Source organism: Mesoplodon mirus, assembly GCF_964341445.2.
Source record: "Mesoplodon mirus genome assembly, chromosome: 7".
Taxonomy (NCBI): Eukaryota; Metazoa; Chordata; class Mammalia; order Artiodactyla; family Ziphiidae; genus Mesoplodon; species Mesoplodon mirus.
The window spans coordinates 88,480,366-88,495,372 of record NC_138983.1 but is presented as its reverse complement, the minus strand read 5'-3'; the positions used below and the strand labels follow the sequence as shown (position 1 = coordinate 88,495,372).

General features: G+C 45.5%; 1 protein-coding gene across 1 annotated transcript; it reads right to left on the bottom strand.

Moving 5' to 3' along the window:
• Positions 1 to 2,006: 2,006 nt before the first annotated feature.
• On the bottom strand, positions 2,007 to 8,345 carry LOC309808860 (speedy protein E4-like; the record flags this gene model as incomplete). The annotated part of the gene is made up of 6 exons (XM_082629438.1): positions 2,007 to 4,123; positions 4,284 to 4,452; positions 5,973 to 6,058; positions 6,543 to 6,601; positions 7,407 to 7,718; positions 8,237 to 8,345. 6 exons carry the CDS (start codon positions 8,343 to 8,345, stop codon positions 3,863 to 3,865), a joined length of 996 nt encoding a protein of 331 aa, XP_082485564.1. The 3' UTR covers positions 2,007 to 3,862.
• Positions 8,346 to 15,007: the final 6,662 nt, after the last annotated feature.

The window sequence follows — 15,007 nt, the reverse complement described above, 5'->3', positions numbered from 1 at the left end:
CTGGTGGCTCCTTGGTGAAGAATCCGCCCGCCAGTGCAGGGCACACTGGTTCAAGCCCTGGTCCGGGAAGATCCCACGTGCTTTTAGAAACTAGAGCACGGAAAGACTAAGGTCACGTGAAATTTGAAACGCTAAATATTGTCATAGTGTTAAGCAGTTTGAAGATTGTTGGAAGAAATTATTTGTCATTCATTCAAGCAATAAACATCTGATGAATACTTGCAAAACATAAAAAACCTCTAGAGCCCGTGAGCCACAACTACTGGAATCGACGTGCCTAGATCCCATGCTCCGGAACAAGAGAAGCCACCGCATGGAGACGCCGACGCACCGCAATGAAGAGTCGCCCCCTCTCCACTGCAACTAGAGAAAGCCCACGTGCAACAAGGAAGACCCAACGCAGACAAAAATAAATAAATATATAAATAAATGTATTGGGGGAAAAAAAGAAAGAAAATAAATGCACAACAAAATTTCTGCATTTCTGAGAAAGTTAAGCTTCCTTAAAACTGTGTTCCTTTTGGTCTGTTTTTTTTTTTTTTTTTTTAAAGTCTACCGTCAGGAACTCCCTGGCACTTCAGCGGTTAGGATTCTGCGCTTCCACTGCTAGAGGCCTGTTTTCGATCCCTGATCAGGGAACTAAGATCCTGCAAGTTGCGTGGCGAGGCCGAAAAAACAGCCAAGACAAAATAATCGTCTCTTGGCTGTTAAACAAAGTCAAGGACCTTTAGTTCCTCCTCAAGGGCTATTGGGTAATATTCTGAGCCACATCCTTGGAGCTGTTTGGCAGAGACTGAAACCCCCAGCAGGTGGAAGAAGTTAACTGCATGTTGCCCACAAGCACGTAGACCCCAGACCAGTTGGAACCAGAAGGCTGATGATGTTGAGTCCCCGTTACCTCACCACTGACCAATCAGAAGAATGACCGTGAGCTGATCACGCACCCTGTAACCCTCTCTTCAACATGTAGCCCCTTTCTCTTTTCCCTGTATAGTCCTCAAGCAAAACTTCAGGAGGGGAGAGTTGGTTCTTCGGGACACGAGTCCACCTCTCTTCTGGACTGCCGGCTTCCTCAGTAAAGCTATCTTTCCTTTTACCCAAGAGTTGTCTCTCAGTATTGGAGTCCTGAATGATGCAAGACCTGCCTCATCTTCTGTAGTTTTCTCTACATGAAAAATAATTGAGGACTATTTTTCAGAGTTAAGAAATGTGGTTGGATAATCACAACGCCATTAAGCAACACCTCGTTGGACAGCAAAGAGGCGAAGCCGACTGGTAATGACCACACACATCCTGACTGTGAGAAGACTTTCGTCTTTATTGTAGTTCCCCAAAAGCTGCATCGCACGGTACTCTTGAACAATCTAAAATAACATACAAACATGCTGAGGCAAGTTAAAAAATTAGGACTGAATTCCCACAATTCAATAATGAGAACTAAAAAAATACAAAATTTATGCTTACAAGAATTGGGAGGAAATACCCACTATGCTATAAGTAGAATGGAAATATGATGTAATAGATAAAATCAACAATCTCTCTTGAAAATGTGAGTAAAACTGTATATATGTGTAAATATACAACAGCTACAGTTCTCATCACAAAAGTTTGTAGTAATAAGATGTTTCAAAATGAAGACTATTTCAAAACTATTTAAAATAAATATATAAATATAAAATATAAAAATACAATAATTTTATAGGTGACATTTTCAAAATAAGCCAGTGAAACTTAAGTCATGAGTCATGACCCTGTGGCTGTAATTATATATATATATATATATTTTTTTTTTCCTAATTATATATTTTAATGTTATTCCCTCCTATTCTGAGCCGCTACACTCCACCTTCAAATGCTTCTAGACTGGGGCAAACAAGTGTATAAAAAATGGGACCTCCAATGTTCGTCTCAGGGGAGATGGAAATGAAATGATCTGAAAATTGAGGTGGTGCCTTCCAAAAGGGTGGAATCTGAATAAACCCTGTTTTCTTATTGTCCTGCCACAGACTCCTAGAAGCACACCCCGCTCCTAGGAGTATAACACGAAAACTGGCCTCCGCTCATTCTAGAAGATGCTGGCTTCTTCTCGATGATCTGCACAAGAGGCTTCTCCCTTCCTTCTTCACGGCTGTCGTCAGTGTCTGGATTGACCTCTTGTTGAACATCCTCATCTCTCCTGGGCTCTGTGATCTGGAAGTAAGAGAAGGAGCAAGGATGTCAGATTTCAAAGTGGCAACTGTCCAGATATAAAGGTTTTCACATTCTTAGTCAATTCTAACCAGAATTGAGACTCATTTATGATTGGAGTTTTATCTCAAATTCTCCATTCTGAACCCCAGTCCTGAACCATTCATTGTTTTCAAGTGCGATTCTTGGACTTTGGTGACCCTGACTCCAAAAACTACTGAATGCACCCAAGGTCAGGCCCAGTAATCTGCTTTATAGCCCAGACTCCAGGTGATTCTGCTCAGGGAGCTGGCATTTGGAGAAGGCTGCTTTAGTCTTAACTCACCTTGGTCCTTTGGCACCACTTAAATTCTGAACTTGGAAGCACACTACAGACATCACTGACAAGTCAACATCGTGGACCAGGAGACCTGAGGCCGGATCCCTAACCCTAACCCTGCATCCTAATGTCTATGTTATTATTAAGTTTTCATTTATTTACTTATTTTCTTTCTTTTATTTTTGGCTGCATTGGGTCTCTGTTGCTGTGTGTGGGCTTTCTCTCTGTTGCTGTGTGTGGTGAGCGAGGACTACTCTCCGTTGCTTCTCCTGACGGCTTCTCTTGTTGCGGAGCACGGGCTCTAGGCGCACAGGCTGAGTAGTTGCGGCTTGCGGGCTCTAGAACGCAGGCTCAGTAGTTGTGGCTCGCGGGCTCTAGAGCGCAGGCGCAGTAGTTGTGGCGCACGGGCTTAGTTGCTCCGCGGCATGTGGGGTCTTCCCGGACCAGCGCTCAAACCTGTGTGCCCTGCATTGGCAGGCGGTTTCTTAACCACTGTGCCAACAGGGAAGTCCCTGGGTCCTAATGTTTAAATAATACTCAGCCCTAAACTTGGTTAGTGTTATGTGCTGAATGTTTGTGTCCCCCCAAATTCTTATGTTGAAATCTTAAAATCTTAACCCCTAAGGTGCTGGTATTAGGAGGTGGGGTCTTTGGGAGGTTATTAGGTCATGGGGTAGAGCCCTCATGAATGAGATTATTGCCCTTGTAAAAGAGACCGTGCTGTGTTGTTTCTAAGCAACGCGGTCTGTAGTAGGGCAGGTTGAATGGACGAAGGCAGCTAGTTTGCAAGATTTAAACCAAATGTTTGCTCAATCCTCTGCCCACATCTAGAACTCTAATGTGTCAATTGTAATAAGCCATGCTGAAGATGGCATTCCTTAACCTTCAGTCGTTGTGATAAACCCCCTTGACCATAAACGTGAGGGGGAAAAGGTGAATTGTACTAGAGGAATCATTGGTCCAGAAGTGGTGAGTCAGGGGGAATAAAGAGTCACAGGTGATCTGGCCATAGGCAATTTGAAAGTAAATTTGGAGGAATATAAAGCTAGTCATAATTCATCTTTTCTTATTGAACGTGTGGGCTGTTCTATCTAATATCCTGTTTGTAGACATTTACTTTGTTGTAGATAAATGCTAGAACCCATAACCCTGAGGGATGTAAGGCCAAAAATGAATGAAAAAGAGAAACTGGAAACGCAGTATATGGAAAAGAATCACCACCTCGTCAAAGCTGTTATTTGGACCCAATTGCTTTGGGTGAAATAACTTCAGTGAGACCCATGCGTCTGGGACAAACTGGTTTCCCCGAGGTCTGGTGCCCACGGGCCTCGCGGTGCTGGTGTCTGTGTGTGGCTGTCAGTCCGTGGCTGGCGCAGAGTCGGCACGTGGCTGTGTGCCTGGCTGGCCCCCTTCACAGTGTGAGAGGTGATGTGGGTCCAGCAGTGGGATTCCTCCGATTTCCTCAGTAGACAACACGTCATTCCACCCGCACCTTTGCGCACGCAGACCTACCTTTGCGCAGGCCGATGACCTCAGGCCTGCGTGGTCCTGGGGCCTCTGGGGCAAGAGGGCGCGATCTCTTCCCCACACCCAGAGCTCTGGATCAAAAGCCTGGATCTGGAAAGACAAACAGCCCCTGGCAATGAGGATGCCGCTGCCTCCCGTTGCCCCGCCTCCGGTTCTTTCTCGTCTGTCCCCAAGTCCCAAACCGAGTCCCCCATGATCCCCACCTCCTCTCCGTCCCTCCCCCTCCCCGAGACCGCCACAGCCCACCCACCTGCTCGCACTCTTCCCGAGTGACCCATGTCTTCCAGCCCATGGAACGGATGAACTGGGAACGCAGTTTGTGGAACAAGGCATGCTGCGAGCTGTTCTTTCCATAGAGGAACGAAACGATGGCCTGCTTGGGGGCCTGGTTGTTCTCTTCCATGTCGCTGGCCACATAGCTGGGGAAAGACATCAGGTCGCTGTCATCAGGACAGGAAGGGCCTCCACTTGAGATCAGCTTCCCAGAAAAGAGGCAGGCTGAGCATCCTCACACGACCCACCCAGCCCTGCCCAGCGTCACCGGGAGCCGCCCAGTCATCAAGGAGCCACTGCCAGGCAGGACCTTCGGAAGGGTGCCTCTCACACCTTGATGATGAGGACACGATCCAAACCCCCGTTCCCTTCAACTTGTTTTATGTGCACACACCTCTCTTCCTATGTTGTAGGTACATGTACAGTTCCTGAGGGCAGGAGCTGATCTGATCTGTTTCTGCATTCATCCCTCTCCTAGCAAATGACACATTTAGGGCTTGGTTCATATTGATGCATGAATTCAACAGCCTTTTGTGAATCTCTGTTCCCACCACCTCATATTCCCCAGCATGTAGGGTGTACTTTATAAGGTTTGTTAGATGAATGAATGAATGAATGAATGAATGAACATTTTATCTCATGGCCAAATGCAATACTGATTACCTAGAAGTCTCACAGTAACAAACATTTGCCCAATGAAAAGAATTGTGCTGAGTGTTTTGGGAATGCATTGACATTTTGACGAGACCTGCCTTCCACATGGTGTCTAGTCTAGTGGGACCGGGGAAGGGGAAGGGGGGAGATAAGAAATGACTATAATGCAAAGCATCACATTATAATACAATTTGAACTAAAGTGCCTCTGGGATGCAGAAGTTAGGGAGATCGGGCATCGTGAAGGTTTTGGTGTTTGAACCCACTTTAAGGATAAGGTCGTTTTCTTCAGATAAATGTATGGCAAAGATACCTGGATAGAAAGCTCAATAGAAACTTAGAGGGCAGGGTATTTGGAAGGAGCAGTGAAACACAGGAATAAAGTATCAGGACGGTGTGCTGGAGATTGCAGAGAGAGTTAAATCCCAACGCAGAACTCTGGCCTTGATTTGGCATGTCATTAGCCAATGAAATTGTGTGAAGCGGTCAGACCTGTGTTTTGGAAGGATGTTCAGGCAAATAGAGCCAACTGGCTTGGGAGACTTGGAAGAAACATCAGTGGGGAGCATTTGACACCAAATCCGTGCTATGTGATACGGGCCCCGATTGTGGCATTTGTCGTGGGAATGCAGAAACGGAAGATAATCACACTTGGTGCTGATGTCGGAAGACCCGAGACCGGAGAATTCGAACCGGAAACGTCTCAAGTCTGTTACTCGGGGGCAGGATGGTGTCAGTTCTTTCTTCCTCTCCTCTTAGGAAAGTTTTGCGTTTTGCTTTGTTTCTTTCAGTGTTTTAATTGACATTAGGGTAGTTTGTTTTGACAATGAATGCTATAAAAAACAGAACATGGTTTGAAAAAGAAACCACGGTACCGTAATCCTGTCATTTTCACACCTAGAGTCAGTACAAAGGGGTTTAAAAAAATAGATGAAAGGTCAGAGCCCCTCGTCTCTCCCTCTGCCCTCCCAGGGTGTTGAATATTGATGGCGGGGATGGAGCAAGGTACTCACAGAGCTATGAAGAAATGGATTCTCTGGAATTGCCAGGAGAGGAGCCCGGCCCGGCTGACATACGCTATCACCATCGACAGGAGATACTGATGGAAAGAGGGGAAAAAACGTAGGAGAGAGGTCACATCCTGGAAGAGGAGAAAGAGTGGGAGGGAGAAGGGAGCAGGGGACGAGGAATGGGTGGTGCCACTTGGAGGAGAGACCCCCGTGTGGGGTGAGCCTGATTGTTTGGGGAAGGGGAGAGGACAGAAGGTCAGAGTTGGCGGCGCTCCAAGGATGGGAGGCTTTGGGATTGAGGGCGTGGACTTAGGGCCGCGGGCACAGGACGGTGTTCGATGAACCGGAGCCAAGGCGAGTCCCCAGGAGCTGAGAGGAGAGGGGACTTAGGCAGCAACCACCAAAGGGGCACTCCTGGGGCTCAGATCCCAGAGGGGACCTCGAGGCCCCTGGAGGGAAGTGTTGACAAGGCATGAGGTTAGGAGGGGAGTGGAAACGTGGGTGTAGAAAGCACCCAGCGCGCCCACCTAGAACAGGCGCTGGAGCAGGAATCCATCTCAGTGGGTGACTTACCTTGTCAGATACTTCCAGGTTTTTGTCCCAGGCGAGGAATTTCTTAACGACGGGATCCTCTGTGAAAAAAGGGCAGATGTTGCCAGTGGGAACAGGGCTGTCGTGGGAGCATTCCAGAGCCAAGAGGGTGAACCGCGCCCCCCTGGGGAAATGCCAAGATGTGGCCCAGGGTGAAGCTGACGGAAAGAGGGGAGGGAAGACCATTCACTGTGGGAGGAAAGGGGGTGACTCCCCTTCTGGGGGGGCCGAGTGACAGGGAGTGATGCCCCTTCATCATGCATTCACGTACCTGCAGAGGGCATCAAGATACTCTCAGCCAATGTCTCAATTGACAGTCATGTCAGGGGGTGAAGATGGCTTGTCAGCCCCTCCTCCCCCCACCCCGAACATGCCAGTAAGATTCAAAAGGCCAGTAAGAGCTAGAGTCTCGGGTACAGTTGAAACCAAGCGAACCTAATCCTGTATCATTTCTAAATCTAACCTAGTCTTGTATCATTTCTAAGTCTAACCTCATCCTGTATCTTTTATGTGTCCCCCGTATCCTTTATCCGTAGACAGTCCGCCAGGGACGGAGAGTGCACCAAGTAGCAGGGAATTCTTTTCCACTGGGAAAGTGTAGTCATGGGAAGTTCTGGTTTGTTTGTTTTTCAAGTATAGGATTGGAGGTTGCTGGGCAGGGCGGTGGGTCCTTACCAAGCATCCACTTGAAGACCTTGTGGTGCTCAGGCAGCACTGAAGACACCCGCTGTCGCTTCAGCTTCATCTTGAGCCCACTGAACGACTCCACGACCCAGGTGTCGGCCTCGTGGTGCTCAGGCAGCACTGAAGACACCCGCTGTCGCTTCAGCTTCATCTTGAACCCACTCAGCGACTCCACGACCCAGGTGTCGGCCTCGTGGTGCTCAGGCAGCACTGAAGACACCCGCTGTCGCTTCAGCTTCATCTTGAACCCACTCAGCGACTCCACGACCCAGGTGTCGGCCTCGTGGTGCTCAGGCAGCACTGAAGACACCCGCTGTCGCTTCAGCTTCATCTTGAGCCCACTCAGCAACTCCACGACCCAGGTGTCCTGGGCCTCAGCGGCCGTGTTGCCCTCCACCTCCGCTCTGAACGCCACTGACCTCTTCCTCTTACAGCCGGGGCGCTGAGGCGGGGGGCTGCAACCAGCCCAGGGAGCTGACGAAGGAGAAGAGACTACAGTATGACGCTCTCGTCTTGGGAATTCAGCCACTGGTGACCACCCAACCCCACCCCGACTCCGCCTCCCCCCCGAAGCACCCCCGTGCTTTCCAGTCTCACAGACCGCTGACCTTGCCCCAAGTCATCTTTCCATCTTTCTCTGTCCACATCTACCTATCCCTCCCCTGACTCTTTTTGTCATTTGTCCAGCTTCCCGTCCTCGAAACTCTTTCTCATGGTAGATAATTTCTCCCACCAGGAATAAAAAAAAAGAACCCTCCCCTTGTTTCCTCTCTCCCCTTCTCTCATCCTTGGATCTCATCTCCTAACCCTGTTTCTTGCTCCCCAGGTGTTCCGTGTCCCCAGCTCCTGTGCTCTCCTCCCTCAATCCCTGGCTTTCTGAATGTCTCCTTTCTTTCATAGGCACCTTATGCAGGTGCTCCTTCCCGACCTCTGTACCCTTTCCTCCTTACTGGTCAAATCTCTGAAATTCCTTCTCATGCCAGCTCCCTCACCTGACGGTCCTGGGCTTTCTTCATAGACAGTCAACTCCAGGGGGTACCCTGAAGAGCTGGACTGGGAATTCAGCTCCTCAGCCTGGGAAGTCGGTTGACGATTGTCCATGATGTCTCCCAGACTCTTCCCTTCCTCGAAGCCTAGACTCTGCTTTGTCCCAACTCTTCTTCTGGACTTGGGCTAAACACAAGTGGTCGTCCCTTCTCCAAGCTGCGGGGCAACTGTCAGTGGAGAGAAGCTCTGGCGAGATTCTGTTGTCTACTACTGCTGCCAAGCACCAAGGAGTCTGGTCCATCCAATCGGGAAGGTCGGAAGCCTCTGATGTCATCATCGGAGTTTGAAGGAAACCAGTTTGAAGGAAAGCACAAGTAACTGTCAGACCTATGCGTGCACTTGTCCCAGAGATCAGGGGTAAATGGTATCTCCTGCCACTGACCCAACCTCTGCCCATCCTCCAAAACCCCCCTCAGGGTATCCGGACCCCTCTTTTTTTTTGTCATAAATGGCAAAATTTTATTCTTTTTTTTTTTCTTCATCTTTATTTTTAATTTTTTTTTTGCTTTATAACAAATTTAATCAGTTATACATATACATATGTTTGCATATCCCCTCCCTTTTGCGTCTCCCTCCCACCCTCCCTATCCCACCCCTCCAGGCAGTCACAAAGCACCGAGCTGATCTCCCTGTGCTATGCGGCTGCTTCCCACTAGCTATCTACCTTACGTTTGGCAGTGTATATATGTCCATGCCGCTCTTTCACTTTGTCACAGCTTACCCTTCCCCCTCCCCATATCCTCAAGTCCATTCTCTAGTAGGTCTGTGTCTTTATTCCTGTCTTACCCCTATGTTCTTCATGACATTTTTTTTTCTTAAATTCCATATATATGTGTCAGCATACAGTATTTGTCTTTCTCTTTCTGACTTACTTCACTCTGTATGACAGGCTCTAGGTCCATCCACCTCATTACAAATAGCTCAATTTCGTTTCTTTTTATGGCTGAGTAATATTCCATTGTATATATGTGCCACATCTTCTTTACCCATTCATCCGATGATGGACACTTAGGTTGTTTCCATCTCCGGGCTATTGTAAATAGGGCTGCTATGAACATTTTGGTACATGTCTCTTTTTGAATTATGGTTTTCTCAGGGTATATGCCCAGTAGTGGGATTGCTGGGTCATATGGTAGTTCTATTTGTAGTTTTTTAAGGAACCTCCATACCGTTCTCCATAGTGGCTGTACCAATTCACATTCCCACCAGCAGTGCAAGAGTGTTCCCTTTTTTCCACACCCTCTCCAGCATTTATTGTTTCTAGATTTTTTGATGATGGCCATTCTGACTGGTGTGAGATGATATCTCATTGTAGTTTTGATTTGTATTTCTCTAATGAGTAAAGATGTTGAGCATCCTTTCATGTGTTTGTTGGCAGTCTGTATATCTTCTGTGGAGAAATGTCTATTTAGGTCTTCTGCCCATTTTTGGATTGGGTTGTTTGTTTTTTTGTTATTGAGCTGCATGAGCTGCTTATAAATTTTGGAGATTAATCCTTTGTCAGTTGCTTCATTTGCAAATATTTTCTCCCATTCTGAGGGTTGTCTTTTGGTCTTGTTTATGGTTTCCTTTGCTGTGCAAAAGCTTTGAAGTTTCATTAGGTCGCATTTGTTTATTTTCATTTTGATTTCCTTTTCTCTAGGAGGTGGGTCCAAAAGGATCTTGCTGTGATTTATGTCATAGAGTGTTCTGCCTGTGTTTTCCTCTGTGAGTTAGACAGTGTCTGGCCTTACCTTTAGGTCTTCAATCCATTTTGAGTTTATTTTTGTGTTATGGTGTTAGGTAGTGTTCTCATTTCATTCTTTTACAGGTAGCTGTCCAGTTTTCCCAGCGCCACTTATTGAAGAGGCTGTCTTTTCTCCATTGTATATTCTTGCCTCCTTCATCAAAGCTAAGGTGAGCATATGTGCGTGGGCTTATCTCTGGGCTTTCTATCCTGTTCCATTGATCTTTCTGTTTTTGTGCCAGTACCATACTGTCTTGATTACTGTAGCTTTGTAGTATAGTCTGAAGTCAGGGAGCCTGATTCCTCCAGCTCCATTTTTCGTTCTCAAGATTGCTTTGGCTATTCGGGGTCTTTTGTGTTTCCATACAAATTGTGAAATTTTTTGTTCTAGTTCTGTGAAAAATGCCAGTGGTAGTTTGATAGGGATTGCATTGAATCTGTAGATTGCTTTGGGTAGTAGAGTCATTTTCACAATGTTGATTCTTCCAATCCAAGAACATGGTACATCTCTCCATCTATTTGTATCATCTTTAATTTCTTTCATCAGTGTCTTATAATTTTCTGCATACAGGTCTTTTGTCTCCTTAGGTAGGTTTATTCCTAGATATTTTATTCTTTTTGTTGCAATGGTAAATGGGAGTGTTTCCTTGATTTCACTTTCAGATTTTTCATCATTAGTATATAGGAATGCCAGAGATTTATGTGCATTAATTTTGTATCCTGCACCTCTACCAAATTCATTGATTAGCTCTAGTAGTTTTCTGGTAGCATCTTTAGGATTCTCTACGTATAGCATCATGTCATCTGCAAACAGTGACAGCTTTACTTCGTTTCCGATTTGGATTCCTTTTATTTCCTTTTGTTCTCTGATTGCTGTGGCTAAAACTTCCAAAACTATGTTTAATAAGAGTGGTGAGAGTGGGCAACCTTGTCTTTTTCCTGATGTTAGTGGAAATGGTTTCAGCTTTTCACCATTGAGGACGATGCTGGCTGTGGGTTTGTCATATATGGCCTTTATTATGTTGAGGAAAGTTCCCTCTATGCCTACTTTCTGCAGGGTTTTTATCATAAATGGGTGTTGAATTTTGTCAAAAGCTTTCTCTGCATCTATTGAGATGATCATATGGTTTTTCTCCTTCCATTTGTTAATATGGTGTATCACGTTGATTGATTTGCGTATATTGAAGAATCCTTGCATTCCTGGAATAAACCCCACTTGATCATGGTGTAAGATCCTTTTAATGTGCTGTTAGATTCTGTTTGCTAGTATTTTGTTGAGGATTTTTGCATCTATGTTCATCAGTGATATTGGCCTGTAGTTTTCTTTCTTTGTGACATCCTTGTCTGGTTTTGGTATCAAGGTGATGGTGGCCTCGTAGAATGAGTTTGGGAGTGTTCCTCCCTCTGCTATATTTTGGAAGAGTTTGAGAAGGATAGGTGTTAGCTCTTCTCTAAATGCTTGATAGAATTCGCCTGTGAAGCCATCTGGTCCTGGGCTTTTGTTTGTTGGAAGATTTTTTATCACAGTTTCAATTTCAGTGCTTGTGATTGGTCTGTTCATATTTTCTATTTCTTCCTGATTCAGTCTTGGCAGGTTGTGCATTTCTAAGAATTTGTCCATTTCTTCCAGGTTGTCCATTTTATTGGCATAGAGTTGCTTGTAGTAATCTCTCCTGATCTTTTGTATTTCTGCAGTGTCAGTTGTTACTTCTCCTTTTTCATTTCTAATTCTATTGATTTGAGTCTTCTCCCTTTTTTTCTTGATGAGTCTGGCTAATGGTTTATCAATTTTGTTTATCTTCTCAAAGAACCAGCTTTTAGTTTTATTGATCTTTGCTATCGTTTCCTTCATTTCTTTTTCATTTATTTCTGATCTGATCTTTATGATTTCTTTCCTTCTGCTAACTTTGGGATGTTTTTGTTCTTCTTTCTCTAATTGCTTTAGGTGCAAGATTAGGTTGTTTATTTGAGATGTTTCCTGTTTCTTAAGGTGGGATTGTATGGCTATAAACTTCCCTCTTAGAACTGCTTTTGCTGCCTCTCCTAGGTTTTGGGTCGTCATGTCTCCATTGTCATTTGTTTCTAGGTATTTTTTAATTTCCTCTTTGATTTCTTCAGTGATCACTTCGTTATTAAGTAGTGTATTGTTTAGCCTCCATGTGTTTGTATTTTTTTACAGCTCTTTTCCTGTAATTGATGTCTAGTCTCATAGCATTGTGGTCGGAAAAGATACTTGATACAATTTCAATTCAAAAAAAAATTTTTTTAGCTAAGTAGTATTCCATTGTATGTATATATATCACATCTTCCTTACCCATTCATCTCTTAATAAACACTTAGCTTGCTTCCATATGTTGTCAATTGTAAATAATGCTGCCATGAACATTAGGGTGCATATATCTTTTCAAATTAATGTTTTTTGGTTTTATTTTTTTCGATATATATCCAGGAGTGAAAATGCTGTGTCATATGGTAGTTCTAATTTTTTTTACAAGTTTATTGGAGTACAATTGATTCACAATGGTGTATTAGTTTCTGCTTTATAACAAAGCGAATCAGTTATACATATACACCTGTTCCCATATCCCCTCCCTCTTGTGTCTCCCTCCCTCCCACCCTGCACCCCTCTTTACCGCTTCCCAGCAGGTGCACTGTCTTCTCCCTGCTGGACTCTCCCCCTCCCTCCCATTCCTCTTCCACGGCCTGGTGGGAGAGTGGGGAGAGGGACAAGGAAACTTAGGGGAAGCAGCAACGTTTCAGCCTTATAAGAGTGAGATAATGGCTTCCGTGGTGGTGCAGTGGTTGAGAGTCCACCTGCCGATGCAGGGGACACGGGTTGGTACCCCGGTTCAGGAAGATCCCACATGCCGCGGAGTGGCTGGGCCCATGAGCCATGGCCGCTGAGTCTGCGCGTCCGGAGCCTGTGCTCCGCAACGGGAGAGGCCACAACCGTGAGAGGCCCGCGTACCCCCCCCCAAAAAAAATAAATAAAGAATGAGATAAGTATGTAAAAAAAGATCCCAGGTACATCGACTCACTGGATTAAAAAGTTACGTTAAAACACGCCATTTGGCAAAGCTCTTTGGCTGAATGTTTACTGACACTGCGTTCAGAATTCTGTACTGGGGGAGTACACGTCCGCTCCCCTCAGGCACCTTTGAGTCCAAGAGCCATTTGGAGAAGCTAAAATCATAGAAAACTACAGGTGCTCACGCACCCTTCAAAGGGTGTCTACAAACACACACACACACACACACACACACAAAGGGCACCTTTGGATGTCACAAAGTCCATGGATTGTCCAAAGCCTGCCCCTTGATTCCAGTTAAGAAGTTCTAGTCTACTTATCAAAATCTTGAGAATGTGGTATCACTGTTGACCCAGAGATTTCACTACCTGAATAAAAATGTCACATGTACAAAATACTAAATGGAAAAAACTCCAGTTCAACACAGATTATTTTTCTGAATAAAAATGTCACATGCACAAAAAGACTAAATGGAAAAATTTCCAATTCCAGACAGGTTATTTTTCTATGAGGGTAGGAAGTATATGGTAGCCGAGATGCAGAGAAGAAAATAGCCAACTCAGGGTCATGCAGTGTCACTGGAAGCTTCTTCTGAACCTCCCAACTCGTACTTCCACTCCTCCCCTTTGGGTCTGAGTCTTGCTTTTTTTCTTGGGTTTCCCTGGTGGCACAGTGGTCAAGAATCCGCCTGCCGATGCAGGGGACACAGGTTCGAGCCCTGGTCCGGGAAGATCCCACATACCGCGGAGCACCTAACGCCCATGCGCCACAACTACTGAGCTTGCAAGCCATAACTCCTCAGCCCGCGAGCCACAACTACTGAGCCCATGCGCCTAGGGCCCATGCTCTGCCGCAAAGAGAAGCCACCTCAATGAGAAGCCTGCACACTGCACCGAAGAGTAGCCCCCGCTCGCCGCGACTAGAGAAAGCCTGCGCACAGCAACGAAGACCCAACGCAGCCGAAAATAAGTAAAACAAAAATCTTAAGGAAAAATAAAAGAATTCTCATTGTTGTGCAACCATCCCGACCATCCATCTCCAGAATGTTTTCATCCTGTCCAAGTGAAACTCTGTCCCCATTAAACACTGACTCCCCATCCCCCTCCCAGCCCCTGACACCCACCACTCCACTTTCTGTCTCTCTGAATTTGACCCGTCTGGGGACCTCACAGAAGTGGAATCATGTAACATTTGTCCATTTGTATCTGACTTATCCACTTAGCTTAATGTCTTCGCATGTCATCTGTGTGGTAGCCTGTGTCAAAATTTCCTTCCTAGACCCCAAAGCCAGTGTGGACAGTACACAGTACACAGTGAGTGAGAAGGAAATAAAACCGTGGGTCTGAAGAAGTTCAGATGTTTGCCAAGTGCAGTGGGAAAGCAGTGAATGAGAGGTGTCCTGATCCAGTTTGCACTGAAAGGGGAACAATTGATTTTGGCTGCTGCATAAATGGATGGGGTGGGGATTCAGTAAGAGTGGAAGTTGGGAGACCCAGATAAGGTTAGGAATTTGGCGTGGTAGTCCAGGAAGACGATGTCTGAGAAGATGGAGAGAAGTAAACAGGTTCTCTGTATTTGAAGGGAGAATCAGCAAGGCTCATCGGGGGATCAGATTGCGGGGAGGTAGTGGGGCGCTGTTCTGTTTACTCTGTGTGCACGTGTGTGCTTATGCCTCTACTGCTGAGACTTAATTGTTTCTACAAAGAAACACTAACCTTTCCTCTTAAAAGTGGAATTGTTAAATTTTCACTGTTCATACAAAGAAATGTCAATCTTTGAAAAATACATAAATGGTCTTTGTATCAATTAGAAACTTTCCTTCCTGTTTGTGGGTGAATAATATCTGTTGTGTGAATATACACACTACATTTTCTTGATCCATTCATCTGTCAGTGAACACTTGGTTTGTTTCCACATTTTGGCTCTGAATCTTGCTTTTGAATTATTGTTTGGACTTTGATG